The 23,383-nt window shown below is 44.7% G+C and overlaps 1 protein-coding gene and 1 long non-coding RNA gene across 7 annotated transcripts in view; one reads left to right on the forward strand and one right to left on the reverse strand.

Annotated features, from left to right (window-relative positions):
- Positions 1 to 23,069, reverse strand: part of LOC120396066 (disintegrin and metalloproteinase domain-containing protein 20-like) — a 139,200-nt gene extending 116,131 nt beyond the window's left edge. For 4 of the 6 annotated variants that reach the window (XM_039520960.1, XM_039520959.1, XM_039520958.1 and 1 more), the window contains exons 1-6: positions 22,932 to 23,069; positions 19,366 to 19,448; positions 17,443 to 17,507; positions 5,099 to 5,177; positions 3,688 to 3,764; positions 2,637 to 2,844 (exon numbers count right to left, since the gene is read on the reverse strand). In XM_039520960.1, the coding sequence (XP_039376894.1) occupies positions 2,637 to 2,844; positions 3,688 to 3,764; positions 5,099 to 5,177; positions 17,443 to 17,507; positions 19,366 to 19,448; positions 22,932 to 22,974 (555 nt within the window). In that variant the 5' untranslated portion in view covers positions 22,975 to 23,069. Of the gene's footprint in view, positions 1 to 2,636; positions 2,845 to 3,687; positions 3,765 to 5,098; positions 5,178 to 17,442; positions 17,508 to 19,365; positions 19,449 to 22,931 lie in introns of those variants that run through there. The other 2 variants (XM_039520961.1, XM_039520963.1) reach the window with 2 other exon arrangements.
- On the forward strand, positions 4,681 to 9,020 carry LOC120396069. Its single transcript, XR_005592959.1, has 4 exons — positions 4,681 to 4,856; positions 7,610 to 7,771; positions 8,295 to 8,396; positions 9,011 to 9,020. It is a non-coding gene; the product is annotated as an uncharacterized LOC120396069 (long non-coding RNA).
- Positions 23,070 to 23,383: the final 314 nt, after the last annotated feature.

The raw sequence follows: 23,383 nt of genomic DNA on the forward strand, positions 1-23,383 counted from the left end.
GACACCATCAGAGGACCCAAACACATCAGCCACACCATCAGGGACTCATTCACTTGCACATCTACTAATGTTATATATGCCATCATGTGCCAGCAATGCCCCTCTGCCATGTACATTGGCCAAACCGCACAGTCTCTACGTAAAAGAATAAATGGACACAAATCAGACATCAGGAATGGTAACATACAAAAGCCAGTAGGAGAACACGTCAATTTCCTGGACATTCTATAACAGATTTAAAAGTAGCCATACTTGAACAAAAAAACTTTAGAAACAGACTACAAAGGAAAACTGCAGAACTAAAATTCATTGGCATATTTAACACCATTAATGTGGGCTTAAATAGGGACTGAGAATGGCTGGCTCACTACAAAAGCAGCTTTGCCTCTCCTGGAATTGACACCACCTCATCAATTATTGGGAGTGGACTACATCCACCCTGATCAAATTGTCCTTGTCAACACTGATTCTCCACTTGTGATGTAACTCCCTTCTTTTAATGTGTCAGTATGATAATGCCTGCTTCTGTAATTTTCACTCTATGCATCTGAAGAAGTGGGTTTTTTACCCACGAAAGCTTATGCCCAAATAAATCTGTTAGTCTTTAAGGTGCCACCGGACTCCCTGTTGTTTTTGTGGATACAGACTTAACCCAGCTACCCCGATACTAGATATTAGAGTGTATTTTGGAGCAATTCTCTGATGCAATCCTGAGAGATTTTTTTTCCTGACACCTTACTTTCTGGCAGGGAAGCAACCAGCCATTGCAGACCTGCTCTCAGTTACTCAATCCCATCTCATATTCTAGGTAGTTATCTGGGATGTTCTAAACTTATTGGTTATGTCTGTGTGAGATTCAATCTAATAAATTGTAGTTTTAGATAAGAGCACACTTATTTGTATCGATTTTCATCAGCCAGAAGTGCTGTGTTAGTTCATTGTTATTCCTAGCACTGCCTGGAGTGAAATAGTTAAGTTACCACTGCTTTTGGTTCTGAAAACTTTTGGTTGGGTTACACCACAGGGATCAGTTCTGGGTCCGGTTCTGTTCAATATCTTCATCAATGATTTAGATAATGGCATAAAGAGTACACTTATAAAGTTTGTGGATGATACCAAGATAGGAGGGGCTGTAAGTGTTTTGGAGGATAGTATTAAAATTCAAAATGATCTGGACAAACTGAAGAAATGGTCTGAAGGAAATAGGATAAAAATTTCCATAAGGAAAAATGCCAAGTACTCCAATTAGGAAGGAACAATCAGTTGCATACACAAAAATGGGAAATGACTGCCTAGGAAGGAGTACTGCAGAAAGGGATGTGGGAGTCATAGTAGACCACAAGCTAAATATGAGTGAACAGTTTAATACTGTTGCAACCCCCCCACAACTATTATGGAATGTATTAGCAAGAGTGTTGTAAGCAATATATGAGAAGTAATTCTTCTACTCAACTGGAGTACTATGTTAATTTCTGCATGCCACATTTCAGGAGAGTTGTGGACAAACTGAAGTCCAGAAAACAACAACAAAAAGGACAAAAGGTCTTGAAAACATGACTTATGAAGGAAGATTGAAAAAAACTGGGTTTGTTTAGTCTGGAGAAGAGAAGACTGAGAAGGAACATAACAGTTTTCAAGTACATAAAAGGTTGTTACAAAGAAGAGGGAGAAAAAATTTTCTCCTTAACCTCTGATGATAGAACAAGAAGCAATGGGCTTATATTGCAGCAAGGGAGGTTTACATTGGACATTACGTTGTTCCTGTTAGGGTGGTGTAGCAGGGTGCTGGTGCAAAAGCACCTAATTAGCCCCTGCCCAGTCAGCTCCATTCAGGGGAAGCAGATTAGGGCTGATGGAAAAGGCCTGATACTGGCCTGAGGATTGGCAACACCTGCTGGCCTGACAAGCCACGGGCTGGGACGGAGCCAGAAGGTGGGGGGCAGCCAGGGAGAAGTCAGTCAGAGAAGGAACTGGAGGCATCCTAGCTGAAGATTGACTGTCTGTAAAGGAGGTGACTAATCCTGCAAGACTTGTATATAGACAGACACTGGTGGTGGGAGAACCTTATATAAATATAGACACAGGCGTTTCACAACCCTGAAGCCTCTCTGAGCCTTATTGGGGGCAGCAAGCGGGCCCAGGAAGAGGGGCAGGATGTGAACCCTGTTTCAGGTGGTTAAGCACAGGTTAAACTAGAGAGACTGTGGAATCTCCATCATTGGAGATTTTCAGGAGCAGCCTTGACAAACACCTGTCAGGAATACTCTAGATATTACTTAATCCTGCCATAAGTTCAGGGGACTGGTCCAGATGATTTCTCAAGGTCCCTTCCTGTCCTATGAGTCTATCATTCTCCAGAATACTATTTTCTTGGCACCAACACTCTGAATTTGAAAAGAATTACATGAAGCTGACAGTGCTAGATAAGTACTACTATAAAAGTATAATAATTTTCCTTCGCTAATAGGCTTCTGTAGAGCAGTGGTTCTTTATGTTTTTCCACTGGAACATAAAAAGTTTTCTGGGTCCATTCAAAAGCACCTGGTGGTCCGGATTTGGCCTATTGTCTGCCTATTGACTACCTCTGTTCCACATAATATCCATTTACTTTATGTGAACTCATATAAAACACTTACATCTACTACAAGCTGTCTCTCCATCTGAACCTTAGATATTTGATGTTCTCTGTCTTTAGCTACTTGATCTTCCATATCTTCATCAGTTACTCCACATCGATCAGGCGAGTCTTCATCAGCTGCCATTCGATAAATAACATGTTGAAACGTAGAGGAAGATTTAACAGGTTCAATTTCATAGTTTAAATCGTAAATCATGAAATAGCCCCTGAGAATTGCAAAACTGAAGTGTAATTTAGAGATTTGGGAAAACTAAAAAAACTCTACAAAAATATTAGAACTAGTCAGAAATTTTCCATCTGAATTATTTTTGATGTATAATGCAGTTTTTTCAGAACTTTTACTGAAATGTCCTCCCTTGCCTCCTGAAAGGAAGGTGCTATTGAGGGAAAAACATTTCCAATTTACAATTGAATAGAAATGTTCTTGGTAACACAGCCACCTTTGAGAGGCACAATTAAGAGACCGAAGAGCCCTGAATGGGCATCAAGCCACACATCACTCATCACCGCAATATCTACTGTTTTATAAGCCACAGATCAGTCATCGCTGCACTACATACTGTTTTATAATCTATAAAATAAAATACAAAATTAAGATTAGAGACTTGTGATTCTAGCCCTATGTAGTAACAACAGATGACTCTTAACAACTGGTTAGCATAAAACAGGTCAGAAACTTTCAGATCAAGGCCCATCAGAGTAATCCGCTGGCAGGCCGTGAGACACTTTGCTTATGTTGACCGTCTATAGGCACAGCCCCCTGCAGCTCCCAGTGGCCGCGGTTCGCCGTTCCTGGTCAATGGGAGAAGCGGCCATCACGTCCCTGTAGCCCATGCTGCTTCCCACAACTCCCATTGGCCAGGAATGGCAAATCAGAGCCACTCAGAGCTACAAGGGGCCGGGGCGTATTGACCCCGGCATACAATCTGCATTAGGAAAAGGTAAAAGGCCACTAACCAGTTATTCTGTTATGTTAAATCTACCTTTCTGATTCAGAAGAAAAAAATGCATTATGTTTGCAATCTAGCATACTGAGGAGTCTACATTACCAGAGTCCAGAGCAGGTGCTGAGAACTGCAACAGATTCTGGGACATCCTCCACATATCCAGAGTAGTAACAATCATCCTGCAAGATCCAAAAGCATGTTTTTCTTTTCTATCATTAATTTTAGTCAAATAGAATAACAGATACTAGTTACACAAAATTAAATATACACAATGCAAAGGCTAAATTTTTTTGCATCTGGTCTCAAAATGGGGTTCTAATATGAAAAAGGAGTGATGAATGACACCTTTTCACTCAGCAGATCTGTTTTCCTGTGTACTCAGATCTACTGGCTTTAGTATCAAAACCAAGTTTTGCTGCTTTTCACTCATGTTAATAGTGCAGAGATAATGCAGCAGGGGGGACACTCCCTGTGGTGAGGAGTGTGCTTCAAAGAGAGGTTCTCAAATATTACACTTTTCTCACAATGAATTCCTAATATCTTACTATTTGCGCTTCTGCTACCTTACTCTCAACAACTAGTTGAAGATGTATGAACATAAAAGGAGACCTACTGGAAATGACATGGATTTTTCTAATACAATTATGACCAGGGAAGCTGAAGGAAGAGGGATGAATCAGACTTAATTTAATAGCCAAACTATATAACCTTGCTTTGCCTGCTTCTTAGAATCACAGAATCATAGAAGATTAGGGTTAAAAGAGACCTCAGTAGCTCATCTAGTTCAACTCCCTGCTCACAACAGGATCAACCCCAACTAAACTATCCCAGCCAGGGCTTGGCAGAATACAACCACCGCTCCCTAGCAATTTGATTTTAAAGCAAAAATATTTTGCAGCTATTCAGGGAAGATGAGTCCAGCTCACTTGTAACAAGGGAAGGAGGAAATGAGAACAGAGAGTGGGAATGGCCAATCATTTTTTAAACTTTTTTTTAAATCTTTGCAATCTTTAGCAGTTTGACAGCCCATTTTCTTCATGTTGTCCTCTCTTTCACGTAGAATTTGGCTAATGAATTTTTAAAATTCAGTGTTTTACCTCAGGGTATAAACGAGGAAGGCCAAGGAAGAACTGTCAGAAAACAGTGACAGAGAATATTGAATGCTTTGTCATCATCTGGGAACAAGTATCACAACTAGCAAGTGACCTTAAATCAACAGAGGAACTCAACTGTCCAATCTGTCAGCTATTCAGAAGGAACTAAGGTCTAAGGTGAGGTTATTAACCAGGGGTTATTAACCAAGGGTTTATTAACCATACCTAGGTTTAAATTCATCAGCTTTCAGCCGAGGGTATGGTTGTCTCACTACACAGAAAAGTCCCTCAAATTATAATACAATTAAAAACCCAGGAATTTATTATCAAAGCTGATAACCTTCATCTATCCAGTCTAGAGCATGGCAGTTTAATTTTACTCAGTATTGTACCCTCTAAGGTACATGTCTCATGCTTACCTGTATATATGGATAATCTGTTATCAAGTCTCCCTTCTCATTGTAAGTAAAAACTGGGATATTTGGGGCTATAAACATTCTGAAAAGTAAAGATTTTAAAAAATTAGAAATTCAAAAGCAGAGGACCCTGCTGAAGAAATATAGATAATGCAAGATGGCGCTTGATATAAATATATGGTAGGCAGTCATTAGGTAAAATTGGTTATAATTAGCTTTGCTGTTAGGTAAATTAATGTTGTTTTTATAAGAACGAAGGGGGTTGTTTTTCTCTCAGCTAAAACCACAAAACTAGTTCAAGATAGTTAAAACTGCTTTGAGAAGAAACCAGAAACTGTTGTGTGAGGCTGTGTCTGAGACAAGCGGAACACCAGCTGACACAAATATGTGCAGCTTGCACTTTGACATAGAATACAAAAAGGGGGATTTCAGCATCAAGCTTTAGCTCAGCAGGCCTGTTGGACAGCAAAGACCACCTGGATGATGTGGTGGGTCCTTCTTCTAGTTCTAAGGCACATACAGGCCATTGCTTATAGTCTTAGGGAAGCATTATCATAGTAGGGGTTTATAGTGACGTTGAGTACAGCATACGAGATGTACTTCCCTTGGTAAGAGGCTGATCAGCCTTTGGGAAATAAAGGTACTTTTGGTGAATTGTCTACTCATAGCCTAGTCTTAAAACCAGATCCAAAAATTCCAACAACTGCTGCTGCAGTCTTGATGCATCTGAAAAGAAGGTTATTCACCTTGTGCCGTAACTGGGGTTCTTTGAGATGCGTGCCCCTGTGGGTGCTCCACTTCAGGTGTCGGTGCGCCCTGGTGCCATCAATTGGAGATTTACAGTAGCAGTGTCTGAGTGGGTCTCACATGCTCAGTAGGCATCTCACGGCGCCTTTGGTGACACGTCTAGGGAGCGCACGACCAAGCCCTCCAGTTCCTTCTCTACTACAGAGTCCCAACTGCAAATTCTGAAGTACAGGGGAGGAGAGCAGGTAGTGGAGCACCCATAGGGTCACACATCTCAAAGAACCTAAGTTACTGCACCAGGTGAGTAACCCTCTCTGCTTCTTCGAGTTCTGTCCCTGTGGGTACTCCACTTCAGGTGACTGTAGAGCTGTGCCCCTGAGAAGGCAAGAGAGATTTCAGGTTCATCTGAATTGTAGAGTTGAGTATGGTTAGGTCAACTATGGCATCAGCCCTGGACTAATGAGTGGTTGCATAGTGCTCAGTAAATGTGTGGACGGAGGCCCAATTGGCCACCTTACAAATCTCTCATATTGGAACATTGTGTAGAAATGCTATCGAGGCTAAAACAGATCATGTAGAATGTGCTCTGATATGTGCAGGAGGGTCCATGTTCCGAATATGGTAACACTGTTGAATGCATGTGGAGATCCATTTAGACAACTCTTGGTAAGAATTTTGGGTGTGTATGCCGCGTGACCTTGTCTTTGAAGAATATAGTATAGGGAGGATCGGCCATGAGCGCCCCTATCTCACTCACACATCTGGTGGAAGTAATAGCAACCAGAAAGGCCACTTTCATGGAAAAATGCAGCAGGAAGCAGGTGGCTAGCAGTTCGAATGGTGATTTGGTGCGGCATCTCAACACCAGATTTAGTTCCGAGGCCAGGATAGGTTGGTGAACTTCTGGGTAAATATTCTGGAGACCCGTGAGGAAGCTTTAGTAGTTCGGTGCACAAAGATTAAGGTCCCATCAATCTCATGATGGAATGCAGTAGTGGCCCCAAGATGGACTTTGATCAAGCTCATTGCTAAACCCGAGTGTTTCAGCTCCAGCAGGTATTCCAGCACTAATGAGAGTGGTGCTGTGGAAGCCATCAAGTGTTTTTCTTGACACCAGGAGGAAAATTGCTTCCATTGTTGAAGGTAAGTATTATGCGTGGTCACCTTCCTGCTGTTTAGTAACATGTGTTTAACTTGTTCCAAGCAGACTAGTTCATCATGATGAACCATGCAGGAGCCACGCTTGCGTTACAGAGTGCTTGCTGGGTATGTATACAGTGCTCAACCAGCTCTGTACACTGCACTTATGTAGTCTTGTATGATGTACCACGAACATCAAGGCTGCCATGTGTCCTAGTAGTTACAGGACAGTACAAGCCGGTATTTGAGGACTGACCCTTCTTCTAAGATAAAGTTTGTTAGGGTTGTGAATCTGGTCAGGGGTAGGGATGCCTTGGCTTCTGTACATCAACATGTGCCCCAATGAAGTTCAATTTGTTGGATTGGGATTAGAGTGGATTTTCATTTGCTTGTCTGTAGCCCTAGATCCCTGAATAGTGTGATAGCCATTTGGACTGTGTCCAGTGTTTCTTCTTGAGTTGGGCCTTTGACAAGGCAATTGTCCAGGTAAGGGAAGATCATTATTCCCTGTTTGTGTAGATATGTTTTAACTACCGCTAAGGTTTTGGAGAAAACTCTTGATGCAGTAGATAGGCTGAATGGTAGTATTCTGTACTGAAAGTGTTCCTGTCCTACTGTGAATCGCAGGAATTTCCTGTAAGCGGTGTGAATGGTGATATGAAAATAAGCATCTTGGTGGTCGAGGGCTGAAAATCAGTCCCCCTTTGCAGTGCTGCAAGTATCGTGACTAGTGTGACCATCTTGAACTTTTGAGAGCATATGAATTTATTGAGCTTCGTAAGGTCCAAGGTAGGTCTCCATCCTCCATTCTTCTTCTGGGTCAAGAAGTAGTGGGAGTAAAATCCCTTTCCCCTGCACTGTGAAGGCACTCGTTCCATGGCACCTACTTGTAGAAGATGATTGACTTCTTGTGGTAATAGGTGCTTGTAAGAAAGGTCCCTGAAGAGGGATAGGGTGGGGGGTAGCATAGGTGGTTGGGAATGGTATATCCCAAAAGTACTATTTCTAAAACCCACTGGTCCAATGTTATTGAGGTCCAGATGTGGTAGAATGGGTGAAGGTGATGGCCAAAACATGGGAACGTATCGGGCGTAAGTGCTGCCTAGTGAGGGAGGTCATTCAAACCCTAGACCAAAGCTTCAAAATTGTGGTTTGGGAGGAGTCAATTGGGAAGTCAGTGCTTGGGATTGAGGTGCTCTCTGGCGCTGTGAGTGTTGACATTGCCTTTGATTATCGTAAGGCCATTGTTGCTGTTGATTGGTGGAGTCTCTTCTGGTTCTCTGATAAGGTTGGTACCTTCTTCTCTTTGCAGGTGTGGTATAAATCCCCAGAATGCACAGAGTGGCCTGAGAGTCCTTCATTGAGTGGATCACCTCATCAGTCTTATTCAAAAACGACATTTCTTGATCAAATGGTAGGTCTTCTACTTTCATTTGCAGTTCTCTAGGGATGCCCGAGGCCTGCAACCAGGATGTCCGGCACATCACTACGGCCATGGCCATGGTTTTGGCTGCAGTGTCCATGACGTCCAAAGATGCTTGGAGGGCTGTTTTAGCTATGAGTTGACCCTCATTTGCAATCGCCTGAAATTGTGACTGTTTCTCCACAGGGAGCTCAATTGTGAATGAGCTAAGTTTCTCATAGTTATCATAATCGTATTTAGCTAACAAGGCCAAATAGCTGGTGATACTGAATTGCAAAGTGCTCAAAGAATAAACTTTGCACCTGAACAAGTCGAGCCTCTTGTGTTTCTTATCTCGTGGTGTCCATCTAAACTGGGCTTGTTTGACACATTGGTTAGTGGTGTCGACTACCAAGGAGTTGGGAGGCGGATGTGAGAAGAGGAAGTCTATCCCTTTGGCAGGGACGTAATACTTCCTATCCGCCCTTTTGCACGTCGGTGGAATTGAGGCTGGTATTTGCCACTGTCTCTGCTGGTTCCAGGATTGCATCATTGATGCAGAGAGTGATCTTGGAAGTAGATGAGGGGTATAGGATTTGTACCATCTTGTGCTAATTTGTCTGCAGTTCCTCCAACGGGATGTCCTGGCTTTGGGTGACCTGCTTAAACGGTTCCTGGAACTGCCTGAAATCGTCCGCTGAGGTAGGAGATGGTGGCATGATCGCCTAAGAAGAACTGTTTACCAGAGATGTAGTTTCCTGGTCTGTATCTATTTCAGTGTCATAGAATCATAGAATATCAGGGTTGGAAGGGACCTCAGGAGGTCATCTAGTCCAACCCCCTGCTCAAAGCAGGACCAGTCCCCAACTAAATCATCCCAGCCAGGGCTTTGTCAAGCCTGACCTTAAAAACCACTAAGGAAGGAGATTCCACCACCACCCTAGATAACTCATTCCAGTGCTTCACCACCCTCCTAGTGAAAAAGTTTTTCCTAATATCTAACCTAAAACTCCCCTACTGCAGCTTGAGTCCATCAGTCCTTGTTCTGTCATCTGGTACCACTGAAAACAGTCTAGATCCATCCTCTTTGTAATCCCCTTTCAGGTAGTTGAAAGCAGCTATCAAATCCCCCCTCATTCTTCTCTTCTGAAGACTAAATAATCCCAGTTCCCTCAGCCTCTCCTCATAAGTCATGTGCTACAGCACCTTAATCATTTTTGTTGCCCTCTGCTGGATTCTTTCCAATTTTTCCACATCCTTTGTGTAGTGGGTAGCCCAAAACTGGACACAGTACTCCAGATGAGGCCTCACCAATGCCGAATAGAGGGGAGTGATCACGTCCCTTGATCTGCTGGCAATGTTCCTTCTTATACAGCCCAAAATGCCGTTAGCCTTCTTGGCAACAAGGGCACACGGTTGACTCATATCCAGTTTCTTGTTCACAGTAACCTTAGGTCCTTTTCTGCAGAACTGATGCCTAGCCACTTGGTCTCTAGTCTGTACCAGTGCATGGGATTCTTCCATCCTAAGTGCAGGACTCTGCACTTGTCCTTGTTGAACCTCATCAGATTTATTTTGGCCCAATCCTCTAATTTGTCTAGGCCCCTCTGCATCCTATCCCTACCCTCCAGTGTATCTACCTCTCCCCAGTTTAGTGTCATCCCCAAACTTGCTGAGGGTGCAATCCACACCATTCTCCAGATCATTAATAAAGATATTGAACAAAACCGGCCCCAGGACCGACCCTTGGGGCACTCGGCTTGATACTAGTTGCCAACTAGACATAGAGCGATTGATCACTACCTGTTGAGCCCAATGATCTAGCCAGCTTTCTATCCATCTTATAGTCCATTCATCCAGCTCATACTTCTTTAACTTGCTGTCAAGAATACTGTGGGAGATTGTATCAAAAGCTTTGCTAAAGTCAAGGAATAACACAACCACTGCTTTCCCCTCATCCACAGAGCCAGTCATCATAGAAGGCAATTAAGTTAGTCAGCCATGACTTGCCCTTGGTTAATCCATGCTGACTGTTCCTGATCACTTTCCTCTCCTCTAAGTGCTTCAGAATTGATTCCTTGAGGACCTGCTCCATGATTTTTCCAGGGACTGAAGTGAGGCTCACTGGCCTGTAGTTTCCCGGATTCGCCTTCTTCCCTTTTTTAAAGATGGGCACTACATTAGCCTTTTTTCCAGTCATCTGGGACCTCCCCCAATCACCATGAGTTTTTAAAGATAATGGCCAATGGCTCTGCAATCACATCCACCAGCTACTTTAGCACCCTCGGATGGAGTGCATCCGGCCCCATGGACTTGTGCTCGTCCAGCTTTTCTAAATAGTCCTGAACCACTTCTTTCTCCACAGAGGGCTGGTCACCTCCTCCCCATACTGTGCTGCACACTGCAGTAGTCTGGGAGCTGACCTTGTTCATCAAGACAGACACAACTTCCTGAGCCTCCATGGGCTGCAGGGTTGTAGACATGGGATTAGACCTCAGTTCGCCTCTACGAGCTCTGGGTGGCCTGGAGTGGGGGCCCCAGTAAGTTGGCCAGTGTTCCCAATGTGCCCATTGCATTGGGAAAGCCATTGGTGGATACATCCATGGCAGTCCACACCATGGTTGAGCCTTCTGGTTGTAATGGTATCTCAGCTGCATATGGCTCCAGGGTGGTCGCTGTTCTTTCAGCGATGAATGGTGCGGCGAGAAAGTGCATGGTCCCTGTAACTCATTATCGTCTTCATTTGATGAGTGTACCGCTTCATGAGAAATGCAGGGATCTCCTCCATAGCCCACAGGCAGAGACGTCCCTAGGGTATGGCAAATCAGGGTGACTGCCCCAGGCCCCATGCTTTAGGGGGCCCCACTCTTCAGGAGGAGATGGGTGCCTCATGGGGAGGCGAGGTGGGTGAGCAAGCGGAGTGAGAAGCCAAATGGAGGCGAACGGTAGGCAGGCAGGCAGGTGGAGAGGGGGAGGCAAGAAAGAGCCACCTTACCAACCTCCAGAGGTACCTGGAGCATCATAGGTGCTCACCGAAGCATGTGTCGGCATCGGGGGTAGCAACCTGGCAGGAGACCATCGTTGTTTCTGCAGTGCTCTTGGCACTGACATCTGTGCTCTCGTCCTCGATGTTTTGGAGGTTACGTCTCCTGTTCCTATGGGAGGAGTGCCCAGAGAGGCAGTCCGCGAGTCCATTTCACGTTGGAGAGATTTCTGCACCAAGATAATTTTTAACCTGAGATCCAATTACACCAGGCTCTAGCTTTCAGATTGCTACAGTGGGCACATTTTTGTGGGATATGTACCTCACCAAGACACTGTATGCACAAGGAGTGCCTCTCCAAAACGGGCATTGCTTCATGGCAGGAGCCGCATTGCTTGAAGCCTGGGGAGCCAGGTATCTTAACAGTTAACTGCCCCCGGTGCGGGGAGGGTAACTAGAGAAAATAAACTTTTTTTGTAATAAAACTAACTCTAACACTAACACTAACTTTCTATATGACTAACTAGCTATTTCAACTATTATTTCTAAAGGTTTTGGAAGAGCTCCGTCTTCAGCTGAGGATGATTGAGAAGGAACTGGAGGGCTCAAGTCATGCACGTGCTAGACGCGGCACCAATGACATAGCGAGACGCTTGCTGCGCAAGCGTGACCCACATGGACACTGCTACTATAAATTTCCAATCGACAGTGCCAGGAGGCACCAACCTCTGAATTAAGCACCCAGAGGGATAGCACTTGAAGAACTGTTGGTTACATAAGGTCCAAGGCCCAGCTCCTCAAAGGTATTTAGGTATCTGGCTCTCATTGAAGTCAGTGTGATTTAGGTATTTAGCCACTTAAATGGTCTTATGTGAATCAGTCAAGACCCAGTACACTCTGCAGATGTGAATTTGCTGGAGAATTCATTTCTTGCCATAGAGCTGTGCTCCAGAATCTATGCATTAATTACAAAAAATATTCCTAGCTCTCGTAGTTGTGAAGAAGAAATTGAAAACCTGAACTGAGTGCACCTAATGCAGAGATACCATTATGCCTATTTTAGAGGTGGGGAGACTAATGCACAGGATGATGAAATGACATATCTAAGGTTCCCCAATGGACCACTGGTAGAGTGGAATAAAAAAATCCCAGTCCAATGCCTTATCTACTATGCATCACTCACACTTTACCTAATTAAACCCAAGAATACCTCATTAGACAGTTCTGTATTATTGAGGACATTTTATAAATGGCAATAGAGAGAGATGTAGGAATTTGTCCACAAATGCTGGATCTGAGAGAAATGTGGCACTGAAAGGAGCAGGTTTACTTGGAGCTTTTCCAGTGCTGACAAGGTCTCCAGCACTGAAGGACTATCACCATCTGCACTCGTGAGCTTCTGCCTTACACCAGGCAAATTTGAAACCCATGGCACTGACAGACGCTAAAGACAAATCCAGCTTCTTCAGTTCCAGTGTGGCTCCAAAGCTGGACATAAGGTACTCCACCAACATGGTGGTGTGATAATTGGACCACTAAATTTAACCAAATTATGAGCTCAACTGCAAAAGATGAGGAAATGTTTATAAAGTGTCACAATAACCTATAGCAACAAATGTTGGTCAAAAAGGTTCAAAAGGAAGACAGAAGGACTGAATTAGTCTAAGCCAGTGATTCTCAAACTTATCTGATAGTGCCCCCCTCTTCACTGTGTAATAGTATATGCCTCCCCTCTCCCCGCCCCTCAAGTACATATACTGATATATGCAGAAGCAGTGCTTCACTTGACTCAGTTTTGGCCTCTGTTTTTCACTTGAGTTGGTTTTTTTTTCTGTTGCATGAAGGAGCCAACGATCCATTGTAATAAGAGCAAAGGCAAAACTTTGATTGTGGACTATGCTGGCAATTAAATTTGCATCATAGCAAATGGATTAATGTACAGATGTGAGCTGCTTTGTATAATGCTATGCGAGCTCAACAAAAATCTGTCAAAATGTGCATTATCATCTGAGGACCTGGTATGCCCAGAGGAATCAGCTTCGGTAGTTCATTCATTGCTGTGGGTAAAATGTGTGCAGTACATTTCCCCCCTCCCCCATAAAGCCTCTCAGCCCCCCCCCAAATACATTCACCCCCCCAAAGGGCTCTCCCCCCAGTTTGAGAACCTTTGGTTCCACAAGAAGTCCCACTGATATAACTCAAATACTGTGTTAAGTTTTCTTGGTAAACAAGGAAAGTGTGGAACCAGAATAAACCAAAGTTGGTGTATCAGAAATAAGATCTAATAAATTAGTGGACAAAATAATGAGGGGATGGGCTATTCTACCCATCCTTCTTTGTCAGGGTTCTTAAAAGAAGAGACTGGGGCAGGGAGCAGGGAAAGCGGGGCATTATTGTGCCAATGGCTGACTGAAAGTTGAGAAAAGGGGAAGAAATGAAATTCACCATCACCTCTGCCCCCTCTACCGTCCTTGAGACTCCAAGCCTTCTTTCTTTTAATCCCAAGAGATGTCCTGACCATCCAGATGACAGCACCACTTCCACTGGCTCCAACTAAATCCCAAACCCATCTGGGCAGTGAGATTTTGTCTCTCCCCCATGCCCATATATGTTCTTTTCCTTCTCCACCTTATTTCTTTTCTTTCTTATACATCCCTTTTTCCTTCTGTTTAATAAGAGTATGGATTAGCTGGCTAAAACCATACATTCTACAACACTGTTGTAAGCTTGTGACCAGAAGGGCACCTAAATGCAATGCCCCTAAACAGCTCAATGCTGTTACACGTTTGCTACATCTCAGGGTGGTTGCTAAGACCCTGTGCTATGTCTGAGTTTTTCCAGCAGAGAGTTTGCAAACAAGAGTCAATAACAGGGACAGAAGCTTCATTTTTCATCTTTGCTGATTTTTTATTTCCCCTTTTCTGTATTTGAATCTTGTTTTCTAAGAAATGGGATCGGACATCAACAACAAAAGCAATAACAGCTCCAGCACATCTCAACTATCTTCTCTTTCCAAAAAAGTGACAGTCATTACCATTTAAGAAACTGTCAAATAGAATTTCCCCCCTCCTTCTAAAGGCTCTTTACAGCTAAAAGGAATGAGGTGTAGCCAGAGTTAAAATATATCACTTATATTTAGGATATAGAAGTCAAATATTAGGCCTTAGGATAAGTTAGCACAGGTAACTTAATAATGAACCTACTGAGCTTGTGTCTATGTTTGTATGCTGATGTTTTGAAAATAATTACAGAGTTTGGATAATAATGTCTATGAAACATCAATAGATGCCACAAGATGACCATTGGTAGCGAGGATGAAATGTTACAAACTTCCTTGGGGTAACCATGTATTACTATGGTCATAAAGTTACATTAATGCTAATGAGTACAAGGGGAAGTAATGAGTTAGCCTATGAAAAATGTGGTACCCTAAAAGTAATGTGGTGTGGAAGTTCAAATAAGGAAAAGGAGTTAAAATCTTCATAAATTTGTATGAACCCCAGTGGGCATCAGCATAACACATAATAAAAGCTGTATTCCGGCCTGTGTGCCTTGGAGGAGGATTCCAATATAACTGCTATTGGTGATGATGGTGTTGAAGATGATTATGACGATGGTGACCAATATTTTGCGTTTCTCTGCAAAGGGTGGTATTAGTAATAGAAATGCTAGATGTTCCATATTGTTGTCTCTCTCCTTTACCTGGCTGCAATCTGTAGATTGTTATTTGTTTGGTCAATAAAATTAATTACAGTGCACTCCATTTATAAGAATCACTGATACCGGAATCAACCATATCTAGTGATCAAAACCACTGGGACAAAAATCATTCCTATACTAACTTGATTTGTACAAGTGCTTATAGATATCAAATAATCTGGGATGGATGTGATTCTTAGAAGAGAAGTGCACTGTATTACATGAAGAGCACTATGTAGTCTCTGTTGTGCACCCTGGGGTCTCCCTTCTATTGATGACTTCTCTACTGTAATTGATCTTAGGGTCTGAGCTCACAGATCAAAGTAGATGTAATCCCTCACTTTGGGGTTGAGTAATTGATTAAAGTAACCCATAACTATAGATAAGGCTACAGGGAGATGTTGTTAAAATTAAAGACTTGCTTCATACTTTACATTTCAAATACTTTAACTGTTTTTCCTTCTTTGGCTGTAACTTTATTAATGGCCTTTGTGCCATGGTACTAAGCAGCTGAGGTTTCTATATAGCAAACCCAAAGCCTTGTTTAACACTGCACACTGACTGAATCGTGGTGGCACCTTTTACTTTTGGGGCCCATATATTCCATCAAAATAATACAACAGGAGGTTTCAAAGCAGGTTATGCCCTACTCTGTCCTTGCACAGGAAAGGGGCCTGATAAGGGGAGAAACCTGAGAAGCTAAATCCTAATGCTTGTAATTAGAAAAGCTTGGAGCTGAGTGTATCTGTTCTTTCGTGCCCAGGGTGTAAATGCCCAGCAAAAAGAACAACACCCCACAGAATGAACATCCCTGATGCATATCAGACAGCAAGTACATACCTCCAACTCTGGCAAGACAGAGGTGCATGAAATGATATGACGTGCTCTTTAAACCTGATCTTTCTTGTTGGATCTTTAGGGTCTCATCAGTACCCTGCACGGATACAAAATTTATATCTGTGATGCAGCTATCCATGGATATAAAGCAGATATCTGTGGAGAGCTGCAGGGCTCTAGTGACAACAAGCAAGACCATCAGGGCCATGGCCAGAGATTGGGCCAGGAACTGCAGTGGTGAAAGAAGCATGTTGGACCGCCATTTGCCAGAGCCAGCACCCACCTCCTCCAGTGCTGCTGTGTCACCCCCAGTTTTGCCCAGTGAGGTGGTCACCAGGCTCACTGGCAGCTGTCCCTAGTCACATTAGTGTGTGAAGCAGCTCACACGCTCCCAGACAGGTGTCTGATCCACGCAGTCATGTGTGACTCCTGTCAGGGACCGCGTGAACAGTTTGCATGCACTAGCATGACCAGGGACAACGGCCAGTGAGCCTGGTGCCCGCCCCAGTGGGCAGGGCTGGGGGCAGCACAGCCATGCTGATGAAACTGCCCAGTTTGGGAACTGGCTCCTGTGAGCAGAGGCCTGATAGGCTGCTGCTTTCACCAGTCACTGGCCAGGGCCCTGCTGGTCTCACTCATTGTCGCTAGAGTCCTGCAGCTCCATGGATATCTGCTTTATATCTGCGGATAGCTGCATCCGCGGATGTAAATTTTGTATCTGTGCAGGGCTCTGCTCATCAGAAATGAGCCAGGAACTGAAGTCTCAGTTGGTCTAGGAATTTAAACTGAGCAACAGTGCAAGAGCTATCTAAAAGCATCTACATTTTCTAAAACTGTAGTAACTTGAATCAGCTGACAGGAGATTTCAGATACAAATTAAGAATTTCTCTCCAAGCATAGAATGAGGATCTCCAATACCTGCAGCTACATGCCAAAAAGAAGAAGCCAATGCAATATGCGATTGTATGACATTTACTAATATTAGCTCTGAATGGTAGCTCTGGGAGGTAGTTACAGTGTGGTCTCCATGGACACCTCTTTTCAAGAAGATTGCCAAAGGTCAGCAGCACAGGGAGGCACAAATCTCATTGGCGCCGAGATGCAGAGCCCATCTCCAAGAAGAGACTATTGTTCTGAGTTCTCATATAGTTAACATATATTGTCTAGTGTATCTCAAACCTTTCTGAAATATCCTTCCATGGCATAAGGTTACATGGGTGTAGAGTTTCGTGTGAATTGGTTTGCTCTTGGCATGTAAAAATCAACTTTATAATGAAAAGTAGCTTTAATTTTGAAGTATGGAGATGCTTGTCCCTTCCTAACTATTACTGCTCTAACTAATGGCCGCCATAAAAAACAATTTTCCTTGCATCCCGTCTTCTACTTTTTTACCATTTCTGTTATTTCTCCATATCTAGATTGACAGCTTCTGGGGCCAGGAGCTTTTGTCTTCATACTTGATTGTAAAGCCCCATGTACACTTATTTCTCTAAAGAAAAAAAAAGCATATGAAAGGTTTGGAAGAAAACAGTCACTTACTTCTTCTGTAGTAGGTGAACAATATGGAACTTTCCTTCTACTTTAATTAGGTAAGACACCTTCTCCTAGAACATTCAAATAAAAAGTATAATTCAATAGTCTTCTAAAACTGACTAATCAATCCCTATACTGTATTCAATTTTATAAAAATTGTATTAATACATTTCCTCAAATTGTGTTCAGAGAAGATTTTCTTCTCCCTTCGTGTAAGGCCTTGCTACAGCAACGAAGTTTGCTAAATATTTCCCAAAGTTGCCAATACTGGTCCAGCTAGATCACCATGAGCAGTATTAGGATCCTGTTTACATGAGGCTCCCCAGCATTGCTAAAATTGGTGTAGCTCAATCAGTGTCAGCAAAAATGGGAAACATTTAGAAAATGCCCCTAACGAAGACAGAACCTAACAGTTGACACTAAACACCACTGCCACAGCACTACTATGCAGTCTCAAATTGACTAGATTATGATGCTCTTAATGTCTTAATTTGGCAGCAGCCTCATCTTTACAGCTTCTCAGAACTGCACATTGCTCTGTAGGATAACACCTTTTCAGTGGCTATTGTGATTTATTCTTGCATACCATGCATGCTCCACAAAAAAAAGTGTCTCAACCTCATAGTTAGTATATGAAGTGTAGAGCATGAATCTCACGAATGCCAGTCCATTCTCAGGACTGACGTCAGGGAAAGCTGATTTTAAGAAAGAAAACAGAAAACTTCCTTATGGTGATCCATGATACAGGCATTCTTTAGATTTTGTGCGTTTAAAAATCTGGCCCGTAGCCCAAAGTCTTTGGAAAGGTATTTAGGTTCCCATCTGAATATTTAGGCACCCAAATACTTTCAAATCTCTGGCCCTAAGCCACTGTCTTAGTCACAGACTACAGGTTGCACTTTTATCATAAGAGGTATATTGTGGCATTTAGCCACAGCACAAAGCTCCAATTCCAGGTCGAAAATTAGGATGGAGTTGTTCCCCAGGAGTCAAACATGGACACAGAAGGTTGAAATTCAGTTTACAGTGCTCAGTTCATTTTTGTTTTTTTTGTCTGTTTTACTTTACAGGTTTACAGGGAGAATGTTTCACTCAGTACTTCTCTCACTTGGTTAAGATTTGGGTCATAAAATGTGCATTCTTCTAGATTCTTATTATACCATTTGGTGCTCAGAAAAGTCTTGTAGAATATTTCCAGTAGGAACAGATATATTAAGAATCCCTAAACTATGACAACATAGGTCAAATTCTATACCTCACATACCAAGCAAAATTCCCCTTCAAAGAATGTACAGCATGAACTTCCAATCCTAGTACTCTAGGAGGAATTCAAGACAGACTATCAATAAAATCAGCATGCCAGAACTATTTCTCGGGGGTTTTATATCAGCCCAGACAAATGGGCTATTTCCCCCTACCAGAAGTTACAGACAAGAATAGCCTTATGATGGCATGACTATTCTTTAAAATTGGGGGTTGCGAACTTATAGAGGTACTTCCCTACTTTTCAGGAGTGTTGTGAGGATAAACATTTTAAACATTATGTAGTACGTATATCCCTTGTTAGTGGGAGCCATATAAGTAGCTTCTGAATTCCTTAGCTCCTTGCAATGAATAATATATGTTTTACTTCCATTAAATTATAAATGTTATTAATGTGCACTGAGTTCCACTCATAAAAATGTCAAGTGCAGTTACACAGGTAAACAGAGACTATATTAAGGATTATCAACCTTTGTGTTTCAGAGGAGAACCAAACCACTAATTGCTCAGGATAAGGAAGACATTTTCTGCCCTACATACTTTATTATAGAGGTGGTTAAACCTCCCGCTGAAGCATCTGATACTGGCAGTTACCAAAGACTGGATTCAGGGATCATTAGTCTGAGTCAACATAGCAATTCCAATTTTCTTAGAAAGCGGTACTACCTTGGTGTCTATGCCATCTCTTGGTTCCAGCTTTCTTGGAACTATTACTTCAGAATAAGATAATTTTAAAGTCTCAGAAAAGCCTAGAAAGAGAAATAGTTTCAAATAAGTTAAATAGAATATAAGTTTATAGTTATTTGGATACGTGCTTCTGGATTCTGACACTGAAAATCATTTTATACAGAAGTCACTCTGTACAATGTGAAGGAGGAACAATTCCTGGGACAGGGATGAACTCTGCATCTCAATTCAGTGTTTGTAAATCATCTGATAAGCTTAGACACAGCAAGAACACAGTATCATTACTACTCCTTTGGGTTCTCTTTCCCAACCTGAACCCAAGCCAATTTCTCCATAAGGCCCCTTCCATCCTCTTGATTTTCTGACCAACACCACTGTATTCCCCCAATAGGCTCTCTCTTCCAAGCAAACACTTACACACTCTACCAGACTACACTCTCCCTGGTCCATCTGACTCCATCACATCCAGCTTCATTCTTCTAATTCACCCCACATTAAGCCCTGCTCCTCCATCCCTCCTCTGCATCACAGAACCCTCAATCTTGGCAAGCCCCAAAACCCCATTGCTTCAATGAGCCCTATTCTCTGCCACTGCAATCACAGTGGACACCATTTCATCACCTACTACTGCAAACCACACTCTGTATGCCGCACTCCCTGTTCCATCCACTGCAATCCTCTCCTAGGAAGAATGTCTGCCCCCTGACTCAGCATCAAAATCACAGAATATTAGGGTTGGAAAAGACAGGAGGTTATCTAGTCCAATCCCCTGCTCAAAGCAGGACCAACCCCAACTAAATCATCCCAGGAAGGGCTTTGGCAAGCCTGACCTTAAAAACATCTAAGGATGGAGATTCTACCACCTCCCTAGGTAACCCATTCCAGTGCTTCACCACCCTCCTAGTGAAATAGTGTTTCCTAATATCCAACCTAGACCTCCCCCACTGCAACTTGAGACCATTGGTCCTTGTTCTGTCATCTGCCACCACTGAGAACAGCTGAGCTCCATCCTCTTTGGAACCCCCTTCAGCTGGTTAAAGGCTGTTATCAAATCCTCCCTTACTCTTTTCTTCTGCAGACTAAATAAGCCCAGTTCCCTCAGCCTCTCCTGGTAAGTCATGTGCACCAGCCCCCTAATCATTTTTGTTGCCCTCCACTGGACTCTCTCCAATTTGTCCACATCCCTTCTGTTGTTGGGTGACCAAAACAGGATGCAACACTCCAGATGTGACCTCATCAGTGCCAAAGAGAGAGGAATAATCACTTCCCTCGATCTGTTGGCAATGCTCCTACTAATACAGCCCAATATGCCGTTGGCTTTCTTGGCAACAAGGGCACACTGCTGACTCATATCCAGCTTCTTATCCACTGTAATCCCTAGGTCTTTTTCTGCAGAACTGCTGCTTAGCCAGTTGGTCCCCAGCCTGTAGAAGTGCATGGGATTCTTCCATCCGAAGTGCAGGACTCTGCACTTGTCCTTGTTGAACCTCGTCAGATTTCTTTTGGCCCAATCCTCCAATTTGTCTAGGTCACTCTGGAGCCTATCCATACCCTCCAGCATATCTACCTCTCCCCCCAGCTTAGTGTCATCTCCCTTATCAAAAATCCCTCCTTATCAAGCCATATTCCCCCTATTCATACTCTGCACTCCCAACTATACCCCCATCAACAAGACCTGTCTTCCTCTCTTTTCTCTTGCCCTCAAAAACTCTGGGCAAGACTCATTTCCTTTTCTACCTGTTCTATCCCTCATGAATACCCGTTCTAGGGCCACTCCCTACTCCACAGTCACAACCCCCTTCCCATTACACCACTCCCACCTCATCTTTAGCAGGCTGCACTCCTCTCCTCCCTTCTCCACCTGCCCAAGCTTTCATCAGCTGGCCCAGGTCTCTGCTACACTGCCCAAACTACTCCCACATCAAAGCCCTCCTTAATGAGCTTCACTACCTACTCTGTCCCCAGTTAAGCAAGTCTCTCTTTTTCTCTTTCTTCTCTTTTCTCCAAACCCGCCACCCCAGGTTCTGCCCAGTCTGCAGACCCTGCTCCACTGCTCCAAAAATTTGCCTTTCCCAGGGACTCTCACCTGACCTACACAGACCCCATCCGTGAACACTTTTGTTTTAATCTTGGCAGGCCCCACTACCCCTCTCCCTGTGCCAGTACACCTGGGACCCTGAGCAGGATCTATTCCACACTCCTCAGTGCCCCTCAAAGCCTCATTGGCAGGTCCTGCTCCATGTCTCCCTGCAGTCCCCACAACATCCACTTTCAGCAAACTGTGCTCTTTCCTATGTATCCCAAACCACACCTCAGAGGAACTCACTCTGAGGCACTGCTCCATACCCCAAATAAAGCCTTCAGCAAACCCCACATCCCCTCCCTATTCTTTCCTCCCAAATTCACTTAGTCAAGTCTCACTCTGTGCCTCTGATTCAATCCCCTACAAACTGCCTTCAGCTGGCACTGCTCCCCGCTCACAACAGCTCCTGAAAACTTCCTTTTGAGAGCCCCACTCCATGCTCAGCTACCCCAAACCCCTTGGACTGCTCCCAAACATCCTCAGCATGTCTATTTCCCTCACAACCACCACACCTTCGCTCCCCGCCAGAACACTAACCCTCTGTGGGGCCCACACCACCTTCCCTGTTCAAGCATCAATTGAGTCTTCTGTGGGCCCTGCCCTATCCCCACACTACCTCTTGACCAAAGCCATAATATCAAACTCCCTACTCCACAGCTCTCTCTTGCTCTCCACCCTGTTCTGCCCCTACCCCAACAAAATTCCTTCTCTTCCTCCCCTCTACCCTTCCCCATGTGACACTGTGGTGTCTTCCCCCCTCCCCTGAGAGACACCACTTCCTCCTCCCCATTAATCTGAGCTGAATGAGGGTAGGAGCAAAGTCCTAGCATCAGCCCGGCCCTGCAACCCACAGGAGGCAGCCTCAGTGGTTCCTCACACACACCAGCCTCCAGAGATATCACATCAGCCACTTCTCACCCAGCCCCCTCCCTGCTACAGCACTCACCCCTTTCCAGCTGGTGCTCAGGGCCACCCTGCTCCAGGATCCAAACACCTCAGCCCCTCGCCCTGGCTCTAACCCCTCCCTTCTCCCCTTGGTCATCCATGCTCCCTTTCCCCCGACCCCCAAGAGAGTCCCTTTGCCCCCTACCCAGTTTGCCTCCATGAACCCTCAAGCCCACAGCCCCTTTCTGCCTCCTGCCTGGTTCTGGGCCCTGACCTGCTCTCAGCAGATCCTGAATCTCCCCTCCATGGGCCCTGCTCCGGCTTCACAAATCCCCCACCCCTTCCTATAGTCCCCAGGGCTCCCTGCTGCCCCCAATCCCCATATTCCCCCTCCCCGCAAGCCCCTGTTCCCCGCATTGTGCCTCAGTCCTGCTCCTCCTCCTGTTCTGGCCGTTTTCCCACACAGCCCTGCTCCGACTCCTGGCTCCCCACTTCCCTGCTTGGCCTCTGCCTTGCAGGCATGACCCCAAATATCCACCCGCTCTGGCATCTCCACCAGACTCACTGCCCCCCTCACCTGGGCTGAGGAGCAGGAGCAGGGCCCAGAGCTGCAGCCCCATCCCCGCGGCTCCTCACAGACACCGGCCAAGCACCTGCAGCAGGAGCAGAGACAGCGTCTCCCACCCCCTCAGCTCAACTGCCCTAGTGTCAGCTCCCCACCCCTCCCACTGCCTCAGGGCCAGCCCCGCCCCTCCCACTGCCTCAGGCCCAGCCCCGCCCCCTCTGCTCCTATTGCCTCAGTGACAGCCCCGCCCCTCCCCCACTGCCTCAGACCCCGCCCCCTCTCTTCCTATTGCCTCAGGCCTAGCCCCGCCCCTCCACTGCCTCAGGCCCAGCCCCGCCCCTCTGCTCCTATTGCCTCAGTGCCAGCCCCGCCCCCTCCCCTCCCACGGCCTCAGGCCCCGCCCCGCCCCTCTGCTCCTATTGCCTCAGTGCCAGCCCCGCCCCTCCCCTCCCACTGCCTCAGGC

The sequence above is a fragment of the Mauremys reevesii genome, linkage group 1 (genome assembly GCF_016161935.1).
Source record: "Mauremys reevesii isolate NIE-2019 linkage group 1, ASM1616193v1, whole genome shotgun sequence".
Classification (NCBI taxonomy): Eukaryota; Metazoa; Chordata; order Testudines; family Geoemydidae; genus Mauremys; species Mauremys reevesii.